Source organism: Ranitomeya variabilis, chromosome 1, assembly GCF_051348905.1.
Source record: "Ranitomeya variabilis isolate aRanVar5 chromosome 1, aRanVar5.hap1, whole genome shotgun sequence".
In the NCBI taxonomy this organism is placed as follows: domain Eukaryota; kingdom Metazoa; phylum Chordata; class Amphibia; order Anura; family Dendrobatidae; genus Ranitomeya; species Ranitomeya variabilis.
In genome coordinates, this window is record NC_135232.1 from 141465669 (window position 1) to 141482573 (window position 16905).

Consider the following 16905-nt stretch of genomic DNA (forward strand, 5'->3'; position numbering starts at 1 on the left):
CCCAAAACAAAATGCATCATTGGTATTGCAGCACTGTGAACACCATGCATAAAAAGTAAAAAACTATTTTCAAAATTGGTTCTTTTTTGCTCTACTTCCCAAAATACAACTAATTGAAGCAATGAAAATTAAAAGTCACTTTGTAAAAAATAAGTGGCCATGCCACTTCTGTTGTTAAGGAAATAAAATAACTAAAATGAAAACCTATTCAAGTTGAAAAAAAAAAAAACGTATTCCAGTACTCGTTATAAAAAAAACCCCTTCTTTATTCTTTAATCATTAAAATAATAAAACAGACAGGGTGCATTAAAATAATAAAACAGACAGGGTAAGGGGGCACGGCACAAGCAACACTGCCAAGAGGAGGCAACACTGAACTATTGGAATCGGACGTGGAGAGGTTCTTTTGTTTTTTTTTCCTAAAATAAAACAGCATTTATTTTTGAATGCAGACAATGTGTAAATTTATAAAATAAAAAAAAAGCATTACTGTACTTGAAAAAGCTAGCAGAATAAAGTCACTGGCACTAATGGCTCATAAACAACAAGATATCAACCATATCTATAAAAAAAAAAAAAAAAAAACTATGGCTGTGGTTTCCATTGTCTGTGCAAACCCCCACCCCAGCCCCCAGACTTACAGAATAAAAAGTAGAGGTTAATGAGAATTCTCAGAACAGTTTTATATTTAGGCTGGCTAACCGGAAATGTGACAGGTTAACAAGCTATAGATGACATAAGTAAACCTCTTAGATTATTGTGATTCCTTATTAAAAACAACAAGGTAATGGAGCAGTAAAAACGGGACGATGCATTCTTAATTGAGTGCTTTTAAGGGATTATAACTACTGTAGGATGGCACATGTTTCATATCATGGACAGCAGGAGACAATATACCATTAGATAAAATTACTGATATCACTTAAATAAAATGTTCTCTGTATCTACTGCTCCATGAGTGTATATATATATATATATATATATATATATATATATATATATATATATACACACACACTTATATGAAAAAGTTTGGGCACCCCTATTAATCTTAAGCTTACTGTTTTATAAAAATTGCTTTTTTTGCAACAGCTATTTCAGTTTCATATATCTAATAACTGTTGGACGCAGTAATGTTTCTGCCTTGAAATGAGGTTTATTGTACTAGCAGAAAATGTGCAATCTGCATTCAAACAAAATTTGACAGGTGCATAAGTATGGGCACCTCTGCAAGAAATCCGCATGCGTTTTTTTGCGTTTTTGACGCGTTTTTTGCGCGTTTTTTCTGAAGCTTCCCAATGCATTAAATAGCGGGAAAAACACGAAAAATCTGCAAAATTAATGAACATGATGCGATGCGTTTTTTTTGCGGAAAAAAACGCATCATATGCCCAAAAATTGCGGAATGCATCCTAAATGATGGGATGCATAATGTATGAGTTTTTTTATGCGTTTTTATAGCGAAAAAAACGTGAAAAAACAGCAACGTGTGCACATAGCCTAAATCTTTATCATTACATAGTGGAATGTGTTGAGAAAAATAAAACCTAAAAATTATCAACGAAAATAGCAACTAATATCCCACGGAGGTCTGGAGTTGGAATAATGCTCAAATCCAAAGTGGAAAATGAAGTTACAGACTGATCCAACTTCAGTGGAAATGCCTCAAGACAAGGAAATGATGCTCAGTAGTGTGTGTGGCCTCCACGTGTCTGTATGACCTCCCTACAACGCCTGGGCATGCTCCTGATGAGGCGGCGGATGGTTTCCTGTGGGATCTCCTCCCAGACCTGGACTAAAGCATCTGCCAACTCCTGGACAGTCTGTGGTGCAATGTGCTGTTGGTGGATGGTGCGAGACATGATGTCCCAGACGTGTTCAATCGGATTCAGGTCTGGGGAACGGGCGGGCCAGTCCATAGCTTCAATGCCTTCATCTTGCAATAACTGCTGACACACTCCTGCCACAAGGTCAGGCATTGTCCTGCATTAGGAGGAACCCAGGGCCATCAGCACAAGCATATGGTCTTAAAATGGCCGTCACACTACCTCTGGCGAGCACATGGAGGGCTGTGCGGCCCTCCAAAGAAATGCCACCCCACACCATTACTGACCCACTGCCAAACCGATCATGCTGAAGGATGTTTTTAGGCAGCAGATCGCTCTCCACAGCGTCTCCAGCCTCTATCACAAGTGCTCAGTGTGAACCTGTTTTCATCTGTGAAGAGCACAGGGCGCCAGTGGCGAATCCTGGTGTTCTGTGGCAAATGCCAATCATCCTGCACGGTGTTGGGCTGTGAGCACAACCCCCATCTGTGGACATCGGGCACTCAGACCATCCTCATGGCGTCGATTTCTAACCATTTGTGCAGACACATGCACATTTGTGGCCTGCTGGAGGTCATTTTGCAGGGCTCTGGCAGTGCTCCTCCTGTTCCTCCTTGAACAAAGGGTGAGGTAGCGGTCCTGCTGCAGGGTTGTTGCCCTCCTACGGCCCCCTCCACGTCTGTACTGGCCTGTCTCCTGGTAGCGCCTCTGGACACTACGCTGACAGACACAGCAAACCTTCTTGCCATAGCTGGCATTGATGTGCCATCCTGGATGAGCTGCACTACCTGAGTCACTTGTGTGGGTTGTAGAGTCCGTCTCATGCTACCACGAGTGTGAAAGCACAACGAACATTCAAAAGTGACCAAAACATCAGCCAGAAAGCATTGGTACTGAGATGTGGTCTGTGGTCCCCACCTGCAGAACCACTCCTTTATTGAGTGTGTCTTGATAATTGCTAATAATTTCCATCTGTTGTCTATTCCATTTGTACAACAGCAAGTGAAATTGATTGTCAAACCGTGTTGCTTCCTAAGTAGACAGTTCGATTTCACAGAAGTTTGATTTACTTGGAGTTATATTCTGTCGTTTAAGTCAGGGCCGGCGTCAACACCCAGAGCACCCGGGCAAGTGCCGGGGCCCTGGCGAGACAGGGGGCCCATTCACGGTACGGTACACTGAGGCTCTGGGGGGCCCCTGCAGGCAGGGCCGGCGTTAGGGGCAGGCAGCTGCCTAGGGCCCCCGCTCCCCCAGGGGCCCTCAGCTAGCGGCACATCATGCAGCCGCTATGGGGCCCCTGTGAGGCAGGGGGGCCTGCCTGCCGCCAGTGCTGACTCCCTGCCACATTGAACTATACCGGCGTCTCACTCTCCCATCATGACGTCATTGCGCACTCACTGTGTGCCAGGCAGTGCAGCCGCTGAGACAGGAGCAGGGAGCAGCGCGGGCACGAGGAGAGGTGAGGAGCGTGTTTTTTTTACTATAACAGTGAGTACTGGACTGTGGGGCCATTCTCGGTGAGGGGGGGGGGGAGATGCGGGCTGTGCTATACACTACATGGCTGTGCTATATGCTACGTGGGCTGTGCTATAAGCTACGTGGGCTGTGGTAGTATATACGTGGCTGTGCTATATACTACGTGGCTGTGCTATATACTACGTGGGCTGTGTTATACAACATGGCCACGTGGCATATATGCTACATGGCTGTTATATACTACATGGCAGTGCTATATACTACGTGGCTGTGCTATATACTACGTGGGCTGTGCTATATACTACGTGGGCTGTGCTATATACTACGTGGCTGTGTTATATACTATGTGGGCTGTGTTATATACTATGTGGCTGTGTTATACACTACGTGGCTATGTTATATGGCCGCTGGCAGCAGGCGGGCCCCCGTGCCGAACAGGTGCCCCATAGCGGCTGTGTTATATACTACATGGCTGTGGTATATACTACGTGGCTGTGCTATATGCTATGTGGGCTGTGCTATATACTACGTGGCTGTTATATGGCTGCTGGCGGCAGGCGGGCCCCATGCCTCACAGGGGCCCCATAGCGGCTGTGTTATATACTACATGGCTGTGTTATATACTACGCGGGCTGTGCTATATACTATGTGGACTGTGTTATACTACGTGGCTGTGCTATATACTACGAGGGTTGTATATAGCACAGCCACGTAGTATATAACACAGCCACGTAGTATATAACACAGCCACATAGCATATACCACAGCCCACGTAGTATATAGCACAGTCACGTAGTATATAGCAGAGCCACATAGCATATAACACAGCCCACTTAGTATATAGTTCAGCCAGGTAGCATATAACACAGCCCACTTAGTATGACTACATGGTTCAATGAACACATGCTGAATCACCGAGCGTACAAAAGCCAGCAGCTCTATGGGTGGAGTGGGGTATCCGCTACGTCCAAAGCGCTGGGATTCCGGATCGTAGAAATGTTCCCTAACTGTTCATATGAGGAGTTTTTAGAGCTTTTTTTTTTCCTGAAGAGGTTTTCAAAAACTCTTGGGAGAGTGCATGCCAGTTCTCTGAAGTAGATCCTGAAGGCAACATCTCCAATCTAGGCACTTTCCAATCAGAAGGCTACAAAAAAAAACTCATCAGGAAAAGAAAATTCTTCCAAAACAGGATCACAAAAAATACTTCCAGAAAAGAAAAAACTCTCCAAAAAAGGAAAGTTTCTTGAAGCAGTTTCTGCTTGAAAAATTATGTTTTGTTTTTTTTTAACTCCTGCAAAAAAAAAAAACAACTTATAAGCATATACTAAGGAAATAAAAAAATAATAAGAGCAGGCAAGATGTTCAAATCTAGGGAAGTCTGCCTTGCATGGACCGTAAGCTAAAATGGTTTAGTGAGTCAGTTAACTCTGTTTTGCCCAGCGTCCCAGTCATGGTGGAATCTATACCCAACCTCATCTTGTGTGTCTCCCAATGGTACAGACTAGAAATCCATTATACTCAGTACTTATTGTACTAATTGTTTTGAGTAGAAGAACGATAATCTGATGAAGAGAATATGCTTTGTGTTACTGGTTAGAGACATTTGCTCCCATGCTCTTCATTCTTTTCACTAATAAAAATGCTGCTTATTGTGATTTTAGATCTCGTAATAAAAGGAGTTGGGCTGATTGTCTGAATCCTGCTCCAGGAAGCACAAGGCACTTTTGTGAATGGCTGTGTATCTGGATCTTTGAGTCCCTATAATGAAATATAAATAGTGGGCAATCAGCAGTGGAGTGGAGGTATAATTACCTGCCTCTGAATTCACTGTAATTACTACTGGCTCTACAGCAGTACGCCTTGTACATGTCATTCTTGGGAAGTGGAAAATATAATGCACCTGCGTTCTATGGATATTATAGTATAAAACCACAAGAACTGCATATGTGCTATTTCCATATCAGAAAACATACGTCCTGCTGAATGATGTGGCTGTACTCATGTAAGAATGCTACAAGGAAGATCCCGCTCTGCAACCAGATCTAACATGAAAGGAATTGTCCAGGAACAGAAAAACATGGCTGCGTTCGGTGCCACCGCGGACTACGGGTTGTGTAGTTCCACACCATTCACTTCTAAGGAGCTAAGCTGCAATTCTAGAAACAACCTGTACACAAAGGTGGAGCTGGTTTTGGAAAAACATAGCCATATTTTTGTAATCTTGGAAAATCCATTCAAGGGTACAACCACATGGGAAACTTTTGCTGCAGATTTCTCTGTGGATTTCAGCAGCGCCTAAATACTGACATTCGCAGCCGATCTTTTAGACCCTAGCAGGGTTTCCATTTCAGTGTCAGAGCCTCTCCTGTGATGATATTGCAGCTCATGTGACTGCTTGCTACAGCCTCAGATTAGCAGAAGAGGTCAGAAGATACCAAAAACCACTACAGGAGGCTGAGATGCAACACGATCCGCAGCAGAGAATAACTCAGTATTTCTTATTCTGTTTTTCCTGCACACCTTTGGGTCATCCGCACCAAAATCTTAATTCTTCAAATTAATTTTAATCCTTTAAAAATTTCAGAACTCCCATACAAATGAAAGGGGAGAGCTGATCTCACTAACCCTCCTCCCCAATTCTGACGACTTGCTTGTGATGGCCCGCTGTCCTGGGGACTTATGTCATTCCCAGCAGTAGATATACTATAATGGTGTGAGATGGGAGAAACCCTTCAACAGAGCGCCTAAAAAGCTGACAAATACTGTGATGTAGATTTTAAAACCCTCCAAAATCTAATACCTAAATAACATAAAGAGGAGCTGTCTTCACTCTTGATACGTCTGCATTGGTAAATACAGTACACTATTTGTATTCTTCATAAATTTGGGAATCTGTAAATATGCACAAGGGGATGCACAGAATTAGACAAATGGATCTCCTAATTATCCAGAAATAACATGTTGTGTACCGTAAAAATGACAAAAAGATGTACCAGCTGTAGCAGTGGTTCCCTTGTTCATGAACAGGCAAATCTATGCATTTTTGAGTTAACTAAATTATTTTCCTGTTCAGTTATTCACATAATCTGTGCCTCTATTTTTCATGATACGTCTGGCCTGATTTTCGAGTCCTTTTTCTATTTACTTATCTTGTTGTCAACAACATGGGGAAAATGAAAAGAAAAAAAGTAAATATGTTTCTGATGTTCACATTTTTTAATTTTCGACCACAAAAGACCACTAAAATATATTTAAAATGGTGTTCCCCTTTTAAAAATTTGTGTATGTATATATATATATATATATATATATATATATATATATATATGTATATATATAATGTGTTTTGAGGATGTGGGGGTTTGGATGATTGTCTATAAACAGCAGCTTGAACAGTCTTTGTGTTCTTTTTACACTTTGTTTTACTAATTTATTTTTTATTGCATTGTATAGATTTATGCATTTTTCATTTATTTCACAGACTTTTCTGGATATTTCAGCCGATAAATACATTTATATGATTGCAGATTTCCTCTGTGACTGGAACTGGCATATTAGCTCCAGTTACAAGGAAAATTCAGCCTCTGGAGGCCACTGCTGAACTAATTCGTGCCTGTAAAGACTCAGCAGCTTGGGGTCTCTCTAGCACCCAGTGTTCACATGATCACTAGGACTGGAGCAGGAAGGATTGCTAGTTAGGCTTCCAATTCTGTATATATAGCTGTCACTCAGCAGCGACCGTGCCTGGTCGAAACGTTAACCCTGTTGTCCGCAATCATCCCTTTTTTTCTTTGAAAATTATTTGGTGGTGTCTGTACACGTGAATAAAGCAACTAAACTTCTAAGTAAACGCAAAGACTTGAGTGCGGCTGTTTGTATCTTGTATACTTGACTTTGGATGCTCAGCCGGCACCTCCCTTCCTGAACTTTACAGTGTGCACATCATATTTTTCTGGACTCAGCACTGTGCATACAGCAATTCGGAAGGCAGAAATGGTAATAAACCATCTCCGCCCTCTGTCAGACAAAGACACTGACACAAACCAAATACAGCAGACACAGGAGACTTCGGTCAGAGTCCGACCCTGTCTGTTATACTGTGGCTGCATCAGCTATGAACTGTACACATTTCCTGGCATGTCTATTGAACAGCTGTGGGAGGAACCATTGTAGTGTAGCCCAGTGTTAAGGTAACTTCACACTAAACGACTTTCCAACGATAACGATAGCGATCCGTGACGTTGCAGCGTCCTGGATAGCGATATCGTTGTGTTTGACACGCAGCAGCGATCAGGATCCTGCTGTGATATCGCTGGTCGTTGCTGAAAGTCCAGATCTTTATTTGGTCGTCAGATCGGCGTGTATCGTCGTGTTTGACAGCAAAAGCAACGATGCCAGCAATGTTTTACAATGTTAACCAGGGCCGTGCTTAGTAACCCGATATTTACCCTGGTTACCATTGTAAAAGTAAAAAAAAACACTACATACTCACCCTCTGATGTCTGTCACGTCCCCTGGCGTCCGCGCTGCTGCTCAGAGCTTCCTGCACTGAATGTGTTAGTGCCGGCCGTAAAGCAAAGCACAGCGGTGATGTCACCGCTGTGCCCTTCTACTGCCGGCGCTTACACAGTGCAGGGAAGCTGAAGGCAGGGGACGCGACAGACACGGCAATGTAAGTATGTAGTGTTTGTTTTTTTTTACATTTACACTGGTAACCAGGGATAAACATCGGGTTACTAAGCGCGGCCCTGGGCTTAGTAACCCGATGTTTACCCTGGTTACCCGGGGACTTCGGCATCGTTGGTCTGTGTGACAGCTCTCCAGCGACCACACAGCCACGCTGCAGCAATCGTCATCGTTGTCGATATCGCTGCAGCGTCGCTTAATGTGACGGTACCTTTAAGCTAAAATTTCCCTCTATCACCACTACTTACTGTGATCAGATAGGAGCATTGCCAGATACAGTGCTCTTATCACAGTAATTACCGATGTGGGGTGTCAGCAGGTCATAGCATCAAAGCTAATTCACCCAGCAGTGAGATCCGGTCACTGGCTGAAGTCATCGAAGCAACGCTTTCGCCAATAACACAGGTATGCAAAATTTGGATTTATGAAAAATGTTTCAAATCCAATGACTGATTCTTATGCCCGGATTTAAAAAAAAAAAACACTTATTTTTAACCATCACATATGGATTTTGCACAAAATGCTCGTGAAATTACATACGAGCAAGATGAAAAAAAATCTTTATTCTAGCCAAAGATGCAACACAATATTATATATGAAAATATATTGAACATTCAGTCTGCAACTTTATGGAAAATTAATTCTTGCACAGTTTCTCATCAAAGCTTCTGTTGGTACCTTTTCTCTAATAGAAGGCCTGCGGATTGTATGTAGAGCATCCAGCAGTAGTCCCCTAGCATGTTCACGTTTCATCTACATTGGTATCGTCATTCCATCTCCTTGATATCCTGATGAAAGTTTTCTCCTTGCTCTTCGTTAACGGCACCAAGTTTTTCTGGAAATTAGTCCAAATGAAAATGTAAAGAATGTAACTTCAAATTCATCAGACAACCCAAGGCTTTGAAATATTTCAGCATGTTCTCCACGATGGACTTAAATTTTGGATCTTTGCTGTTAACTAGAAATTCCTTCACAACTTCTTTCAAAGAATCCCAAGCCCTTTTATCATTCGCTTTCATTTTTGTTTTGAATACGTCATCCTTCATGAGTTTCTGAACCCACAAAAATGCCTTCCTTCAGTTTTGCTTCAGGCAGTCCCTGAAGCTTGGTACACAGGTACTTTAAAGTCTCTCCTTCTTTTGGAAGAGCTTTGAAAAACTGCTTTGTTAGTTCAAACTTAATGTGGGGTGGTGGCAAGAGAATTTTAGTGGGATCAACTGAACTTTCCACAACTTTATTGAGTCCAGGTTGCAAAGATGTTCTTGATGGCCAACTTTTTTTGGCTCCAGTGATGGATCCTTTCCGGCTGTCCGAGTCATACAAAAAATAGGGGTACTTTGTACATCTTGCTTGCTGCCCAAGGAACAAAGAGAGATCTTTCAGATCACCACATATTGACCACCCTTGATCCTCGCTGTTATGTTTCTTGAGAATAAAGTCTAAATTGTCATAGCTTTCCTTCAAGTGCACAGAATGCCCTACAGGCACTGAAACATACTTGCTGCCATTGTGCAGTAGCACAGGTTTCAAACCTTTTTTTGAATGAATCAATACAGTCTTCACTCGCTCACTTTGTTCTCAGTGTAAAATTTTTCCATCAGCCCAGGAACATCACTGCAATACACTAGAGCACCGTCTTGAGAAAAGTATGGAAGGATTCCTTTTCTCTGCTTCTGTACCATAAAAAACAAGTACCAGGAGCTAGCAGGTTCATTTCCTTTAGTCTACAGCCTAAAAGTTTTGCAGAATGTGTAGGAAGGAAAAAAGTAAATGACTAATTCATTTAATTCGAGCTGTGGAAAAATCTGTGAATGAGACTAGTGTGAAAGACTCCATCAGAATCCTGATCTTCATGTTCTGAATCAGGTGTGTCTATAAGTTTCTCGGGAGGTGAAGGGACAGAAATTCCTGGAACGTGAGGCACAGGGCAAACTGCTGACAGGAGGTCCGGGTGTATAATTTCCTTCTTATTGGTGATGAACAAATGTGTTCAGATAAGGTGTTATCGGAGCATACTCGGGTGCTAATAGATTGTCTTCGGCATGCTCGAAAAATATGTTTGAGTCCCTGCTGCTGCATGTCTCACGACTGCTCAACAGCCGCAACACATGCAGGGATTTAACCCATCTGATCCTGGGAAAGCTTTCCCAAGTCCCAAGAATCTAGCTTTCACAGAAAGAGAAACAACTAACAGCCTAGAAGGACCTAAAAGCAGGAAAAGACCCATCCGCAAAGCAGGTACTGGTCACTGCTTAACCTAAAATGTAATAAAAAATTGAAATTCCACCCCTTTACTACCCCCCTCCAATTAAAAAAAATGTTAATATATCTGATATTGCAGCAGAAGTCCAGTGTATCAAGATATAAAATGAATGCTCTTCCCGAAATGCTGAATTTTCGTTTCTGCACTTTGGTTTTTCCGCTCTTCTTTCCTAAGCCATAACTTTTTTTTATTTTTCCATAAAAAGCCATATGAATGTTGGTCTTTGCAGGACAAGTTATACTTTTTAGTGACTCCATTAATTTTAACTGCAAGCTGCTTTTCGCAGGAGTACCATAATGACAGGAAAGGGGGGTCTTCAACAAACCCCAGGCAGTCACGGCAACCCATCTGTGCCCCATGACCATGTTGCAGGTGTGCTAAAACAGTGCGCCCCCTGAATATTACAGCCATTATCTGCAGGCATGGATGTGAACTCAGTTCCTGAGCCTACTTCACAGTTAGGACATCAGCATATCACATACCAGTGCGTCATATGTTGGTGAGGAATTAATTAAAGGGGCTGTCCGGTCTAAAAAAGTATGAGACCATGAGACTGCAGACTTGTGAATTCTTGGAGTATATTCACTACGCACTGTGAGGATTCGCCGGTGCCGGAAACTACGATCACGTGACCGCAAGTATGTGATTTGCAATCTCCTGGACAGAACCCTACTAACCAGTTTCCGACATCGCACAATACATTTGTACTGAGCAAGCGGAAACCGTTCATCATATTGCATACTTGTGGTTACGTGACAATCATTCCCGACGTGGCCACCGGCGAATCTTCATAGCGTACAGTGCGTGCGCTGACAAGATTCACACAGAGTGACTGCAGACTTGTCATTTTAGACCAGAGAACACCTTTAACACCTATGAGAAACGCCATAAAAATAATCAAAATACAGGAACTATGTTTTTAATCACCTTATCTCCTTAAAAATAATGTAATAAAAAAGCTATCAAAATATCCCACACTGCTCCATCAACAGAAAAATAGAAAATGTTACAGGTCTCTGAAAGTGGAAACAATTTTTTTTCACAAACTTCTGAATTTGTTTTCAACGTTATTAGGCTGCCGTCACACTAGCAGTATTTGGTCAGTATTTTACATCAGTATTTGTGAGCCAAAACCAGGAGTGGGTGATAAATACAGAAGTGGTGACGTCACCGCTGTGCTGTGCTTTTACTTGCCGGCCGGCAGTCAGTCAGTGCGGGAAGCAGACGGCTAGGGACCTGACGGACACTGGAATGTGAGTATGTACGGTTTGGTTTTTTTTACATTTACGATGGTAACCAGGGTAAACATCGGGTTACTAAGCGCGGCCCTGCGCTTAGTAACCTGATGTTTACCCTGGTTACAAGCGAATGCATCGTTGGATCGCTGTCACACACAACGATCCAGCGATGACAGCGGGAGATCCAGCGACGAAATAAAGTTCCAAACGATCTGCTACGACGTACGATTCTCAGCGGGGTCCCTGATCGCTGCTGCGTGTCAGACACAGCGATATCGTATGGATATCGCTGGAACGTCACGGATCGTACCGTCATAGCGACAAAAGTGCCAATGTGTGACAGTACCCTTATCCTAAACTTTATCTTCCCTTCTGCTGTAAATACTGAAATGTGGAGGGGATCAGACACATGTGAGCAGATCCCACCTATAGTTGTAATTCGAGGTAGCAGAACACTGTTTACATACTAACAAAATTTCTATCCTCTTAATATATTGCAATCATTATATTATACAGCACTGTGTACTTACAATTGCTCATTTTGCCCTTCAACCCATAGTAACATAGTAACATAGTTAGTAAGGCCGAAAAAAGACATTTGTCCATCCAGTTCAGCCTATATTCCATCATAATAAATCCCCAGATCTACATCCTTCTACAGAACCTAATAATTGTATGATACAATATTGTTCTGCTCCAGGAAGACATCCAGGCCTCTCTTGAACCCCTCGACTGAGTTCGCCATCACCACCTCCTCAGGCAAGCAATTCCAGATTCTCACTGCCCTAACAGTAAAGAATCCTCTTCTATGTTGGTGGAAAAACCTTCTCTCCTCCAGACGCAAAGAATGCCCCCTTGTGCCCGTCACCTTCCTTGGTATAAACAGATCCTCAGCGAGATATTTGTATTGTCCCCTTATATACTTATACATGGTTATTAGATCGCCCCTCAGTCGTCTTTTTTCTAGACTAAATAATCCTAATTTCGCTAATCTATCTGGGTATTGTAGTTCTCCCATCCCCTTTATTAATTTAATTATAAATCCCCAGGTAATTATTCTCTTTTCCATTAGGTCTATGACATCACGTGATTAAAAACTGATTCGCTGAACCCTTCAATGATCTATGTAGAAAAAGGAAGTCAATTTTCCCTGGGTCATGAGTCACTGCAAAAGTCCCTGACAGGTAGAGGTGGGAGCAGCTGGATTAGGAGTTGAAGAGGGGAATGATTTTTGCAGGGACAAGAGACTTCCTGTTTCTACATAGAGCAGAGCAGAATTACCTGGGCAGAAAGACAAAATTAGGAGGATACAAGTTTTGATGGGAGAGCTTCTTTAAAGAGGTGGTCAACTTACAAAATATTTTTAGGAGGCTCAGAATGAGTTAAAATACTCATTGATATTACACTAGTGACATAGGATCATGTGACCACTGCAGCCAATCACTCTGATACAGTCAGTGAATGGCTGCAGCAATCAGAAAGGTCAGACTTCAAGCCTTAAGACCAGAATACTCACCAGACCTGATGTAATGCATGCTAAGTACTTCTAGGGGAAAACTGAAAGATGGGTATGTGGTGGCCGTGCTGTCACAGATCTCCTTCAATTTCGACTCTTCATCTGGCAGCTAAAGATATACAAGGCATGTTAGCGATTTTGCACATTGCAGTACACTAAATATACCACCTCATGACAAACCTGGAAGGGAACAAAACATTTTGTGCACCAATCTTTTAGCACTAGCGGATACAGACAGAGGAGGGTCGCTGTGCAAGAACGGTACATGGGCCCTTTGTATCCCAATAATTCATCAAAATGCCCAATCTCACTTATTTTGGAGGTGCTGCCCTTTATCTTTTGGGCTCCTGTGCTGTTGAACAGGGTGTATTACTGGTATGTCCGCCCCTGCCATTTAGGATATATTCATATATAACAGAAAACAATTGTGCGGATTTTCCTGAGGATTTCCATGGCGTAGCTATATTTTTGCACATTTACTGCAGATTACAGATTTGAAATCTCTGCTACCCGAATATTCTAAAGATTTTCCTTCCCCAATAATCCATTAGTGTGAAAATTCCAAAGCCGAATTGCCATGGAATTGGCCGTAGTTTACGAGTGAATGGTAAATTAGATTGTAGCCTCACTGGGGACATGAACAAATGTGAAATTACAACCCTTGTACAGAAGAACGCAGATGTGTCCGCCATTGCCTTTTTCTTACAGTTAATAAGGACTTCAAAACAATATCATGCTATACATGCAAATTGTCTCTTCAGAGAGGAAGAGGACTAGAACTCTAGTGCCACCTATTGGAAGCAGCAATCCTAACAGTCAATGTCGACCCTTTGACGAGCCTTGTCACATGACTTAGGATAAGAGCCAAACCAAATCTCAATTTGCACTCTGCATTCTGGTTTGGCTATTATCCTACGTCATGTGACAAGACTCGTTAAAGGGTCGACATTGACTGTTAGGATTGCTACTTCCAATAGGTGGCACTAGAGTTCTAGTCCTCTTCCTCTCTGAAGAGACAATTTGCATATTTCCCAGAGGAGCACTGCGGCTTTAAGTCTCCTCACCTCGACATGCTTATCATGTCACTCTCCACAAGGAGAAACGATACTTCTTGGATCATGATATACATGCAAAACCCTGGACAGCCTGCAATTCACATCACAACCAGCAGAGGGGGCATAGACACGTCTTATTGTGACAGAATAACATGAAATTCCGTATTTTTATTTTCACATTTCAAACCCCATATCTTATGATGTATTAATCCAAGAGGAAAGTTATGGAAGGAAACATCTGTACTTGACACGGACTATGCACTATTAGCTAAATAATAGGTTGGGGCCTCCGGTCCTCAGCTACTGATTCCTGCAGTGACTACAGGTTGGGTACGGATTTATTAGTTCAGGTTTTCTACTGTGGGGCATTTTCTCCAATGGCATGATATAGAAATTCTTGCTAAGTGTAACTTGTTGGTGCAGTGTGTGTGCCCTGGTTAGTGAACAGGCTTTGCTGTATGAATATTGGACCTATAAAGACAATGCTGCTATAAAAGGCACAATATATCAGATTGTGGGCTGTTTACCTTGGACAAGCAAAGAATGTACCGCTGACAGAGCTCCTTGTGTTCTTCTGCAGGTATCTCCTCCAGACAGGAGAGGGCCTTATCAAACGCATGTAATAGCTGTAATGGAAGCAGAGCGGTTACATATTATAAAGTCGATAGAAAAGTAGATTCACATGTTAATGTTCCAGCCGGACAGGATAAATAGTAATTATAGTAACCTATGCACAACAAGAACACTGTCCGCTCAGTAAAGTGAATATTCTCTAGTATGGGACCCCACCAATCAGCAGAATGAAGCACTTATTCCCATCAGAATAGATTAGCAGTGCGCTTCCTGAACCGCTGCTCCATTCATTCCCCATGGGGCAAGTGAGCGTGAATCTCAGCCCCACAGAGAATGAAAGGAGTGGCGGTCAGGCATGCGGTCTGCTCCTAATTGTAATGGCAATGAAAGTTCTCAGTCACAGATAAAGATTTCCCAATTATGGTGATCATTGCGGGTCCTAGTAGTCGGACCACCCCCGATCACCAAGTTATTAGCTATTCTCTGGATAGGTGATAATTCGTTTTCATTGGACAACCCGTTTAATTTAACTACTCGAGTTCACTGAAGGAGAGTGGGGGAAGGGTGGGAAACGATGGGACCCCGGGAGTTCAGCTACAAATCTCCCATCCTATGGATAGATGATAAGTTGCGATCATCTTAGAACCACGTAAAAATGTAAACTTAATACTTGAAGTGAACAGGCCCCCCGAAGCACGAGCATGTCTTTAGCTGAAAACTAAAAATAAAGATTAAACAACAACCACAAGACGGATTTCATAAACCAAGGTATCATTTAATCAGTATAACGGCGCCGACCTGGCAGTGCCTGTAGGTTACTGTGCACAATCCTGCTGACAGGTTCCCTTTAACATTTATTAAGCTCTCTTATCTACCAGACGTGCAAGAAGTCAGAAAGTCCCTAGGAATAGAAAAAAATAAAAACAAAATGCAAAGTGTAGTGTAAAGACACATTATATCAGATTGTGGACCTTTTAGCTTTGACAAGCAATGAACGTACCACTGAGAAAGAGGAACGTTTCTAAATGGTGGGATCCACAGAGGAGCAACTGCAGGTGCAGGGGAAGCTCCTGGCTATAGTCCCTGAAGGGGCCTAATGGTTTATTGTAAAAGTGAAGTGCATATATGTGTATACAGAATCTGTATAATCTAGCAAAAAAAGTAAAGCATCAGCAATATAATTTACCAGCTGCTGGGTCTCACTGTCCTGGACTTCAGTCTCCTCTCCGAGCAGCTCAGTCATCTTTTTCCATAGTTGGTAAAGTTCATCTTTTTTGATGTCTTCATCTTCCTTCATCTTGATCAACTGTTGCCATGTATGTGCTGCCTGATATATGGAAACATCGATGGGTTAAAAGGGACAATGGGAATATTTTCCATCTGTTAGATGCTTCACTGAGAGATACCAGCTTTTCATAGTCTAAATATATATACATACCGTATATACTCATGTATAAGCCGAGTTTTTCAGCACATTTTTTAGGTGCCTTGGCTTATACTCAGGTCGACTTATACACGAGTATATACGGTATATGTATAAAGTTTATATACTCATCTTTTACATTTTAAAAATCACAAAAAGGAAAATGAGCCGGTGCAAATGTTTGGGCACCCTTGTAGATTTGTGTGCTCAGAAAACTTTGCCCAAAATTTTAGACCTAAATTAGCCTGTTGGTGTTATGGCTTGCTCACTATCATTGTTAGGGAAGGCCAAGGGATACAAATTTCCCAGGGTTATAAAAACCCAGCCTTCTCTAACCTTGTGCCAAAAAATAGCAGCCATGGGTTCTTCTATGGAGCTGCCTAGCACTCTGAAAATAAAAATGGTGGAGGCCCATAAAGCAGGAGAAGGCTGTAAGAAGATAGAAAGGTGTTTTCAAGTTGCTCTTTCCTCAGTTTGAAATGTAATTAAGAAATGGCAGTTAACAGGAACAGTGGAGGTCAAGAAAAGGCCTGGGAGACCAAGAAAAATTTCAGTGAGAGTCTGCTCGTAGGATCGCTAGAGAGGTAAAATCAGAACCCCCGCTTGACTGCAAAAGAAACATTTAGCAGACTCTGGAGTTGTGGTACATTGTTCTACTGTTCCGAGACACCTGCACAAATATGGCCTTCATGGAAGATTCAATAGAAGAAAACCGATCCTGCATCCTCACCACAAAATTCAGTGTCAGAAGTATGCAAAAGAACATCAAAACAAGAATTATGCTTTTTGGAAACAAGTCCTGTGGAAAGATGAGATTAAAATAGAACTCTTTGGCCACAATGATCAAAG

General features: G+C 42.2%; 1 protein-coding gene across 4 annotated transcripts in view; it reads right to left on the reverse strand.

The window, feature by feature from the left end:
• Positions 1–16905, reverse strand: part of SKIC3 (SKI3 subunit of superkiller complex) — a 168664-nt gene that overhangs the window by 120305 nt on the left and 31454 nt on the right. For all 4 annotated transcript variants that reach the window (XM_077289343.1, XM_077289333.1, XM_077289352.1 and 1 more), the window contains 3 exons: positions 15820–15960; positions 14588–14686; positions 13006–13114 (listed from right to left, as the gene is read on the reverse strand). In XM_077289343.1, coding sequence (XP_077145458.1) covers positions 13006–13114; positions 14588–14686; positions 15820–15960 — 349 coding nt within the window. The remainder of the gene's footprint in view (positions 1–13005; positions 13115–14587; positions 14687–15819; positions 15961–16905) is intronic.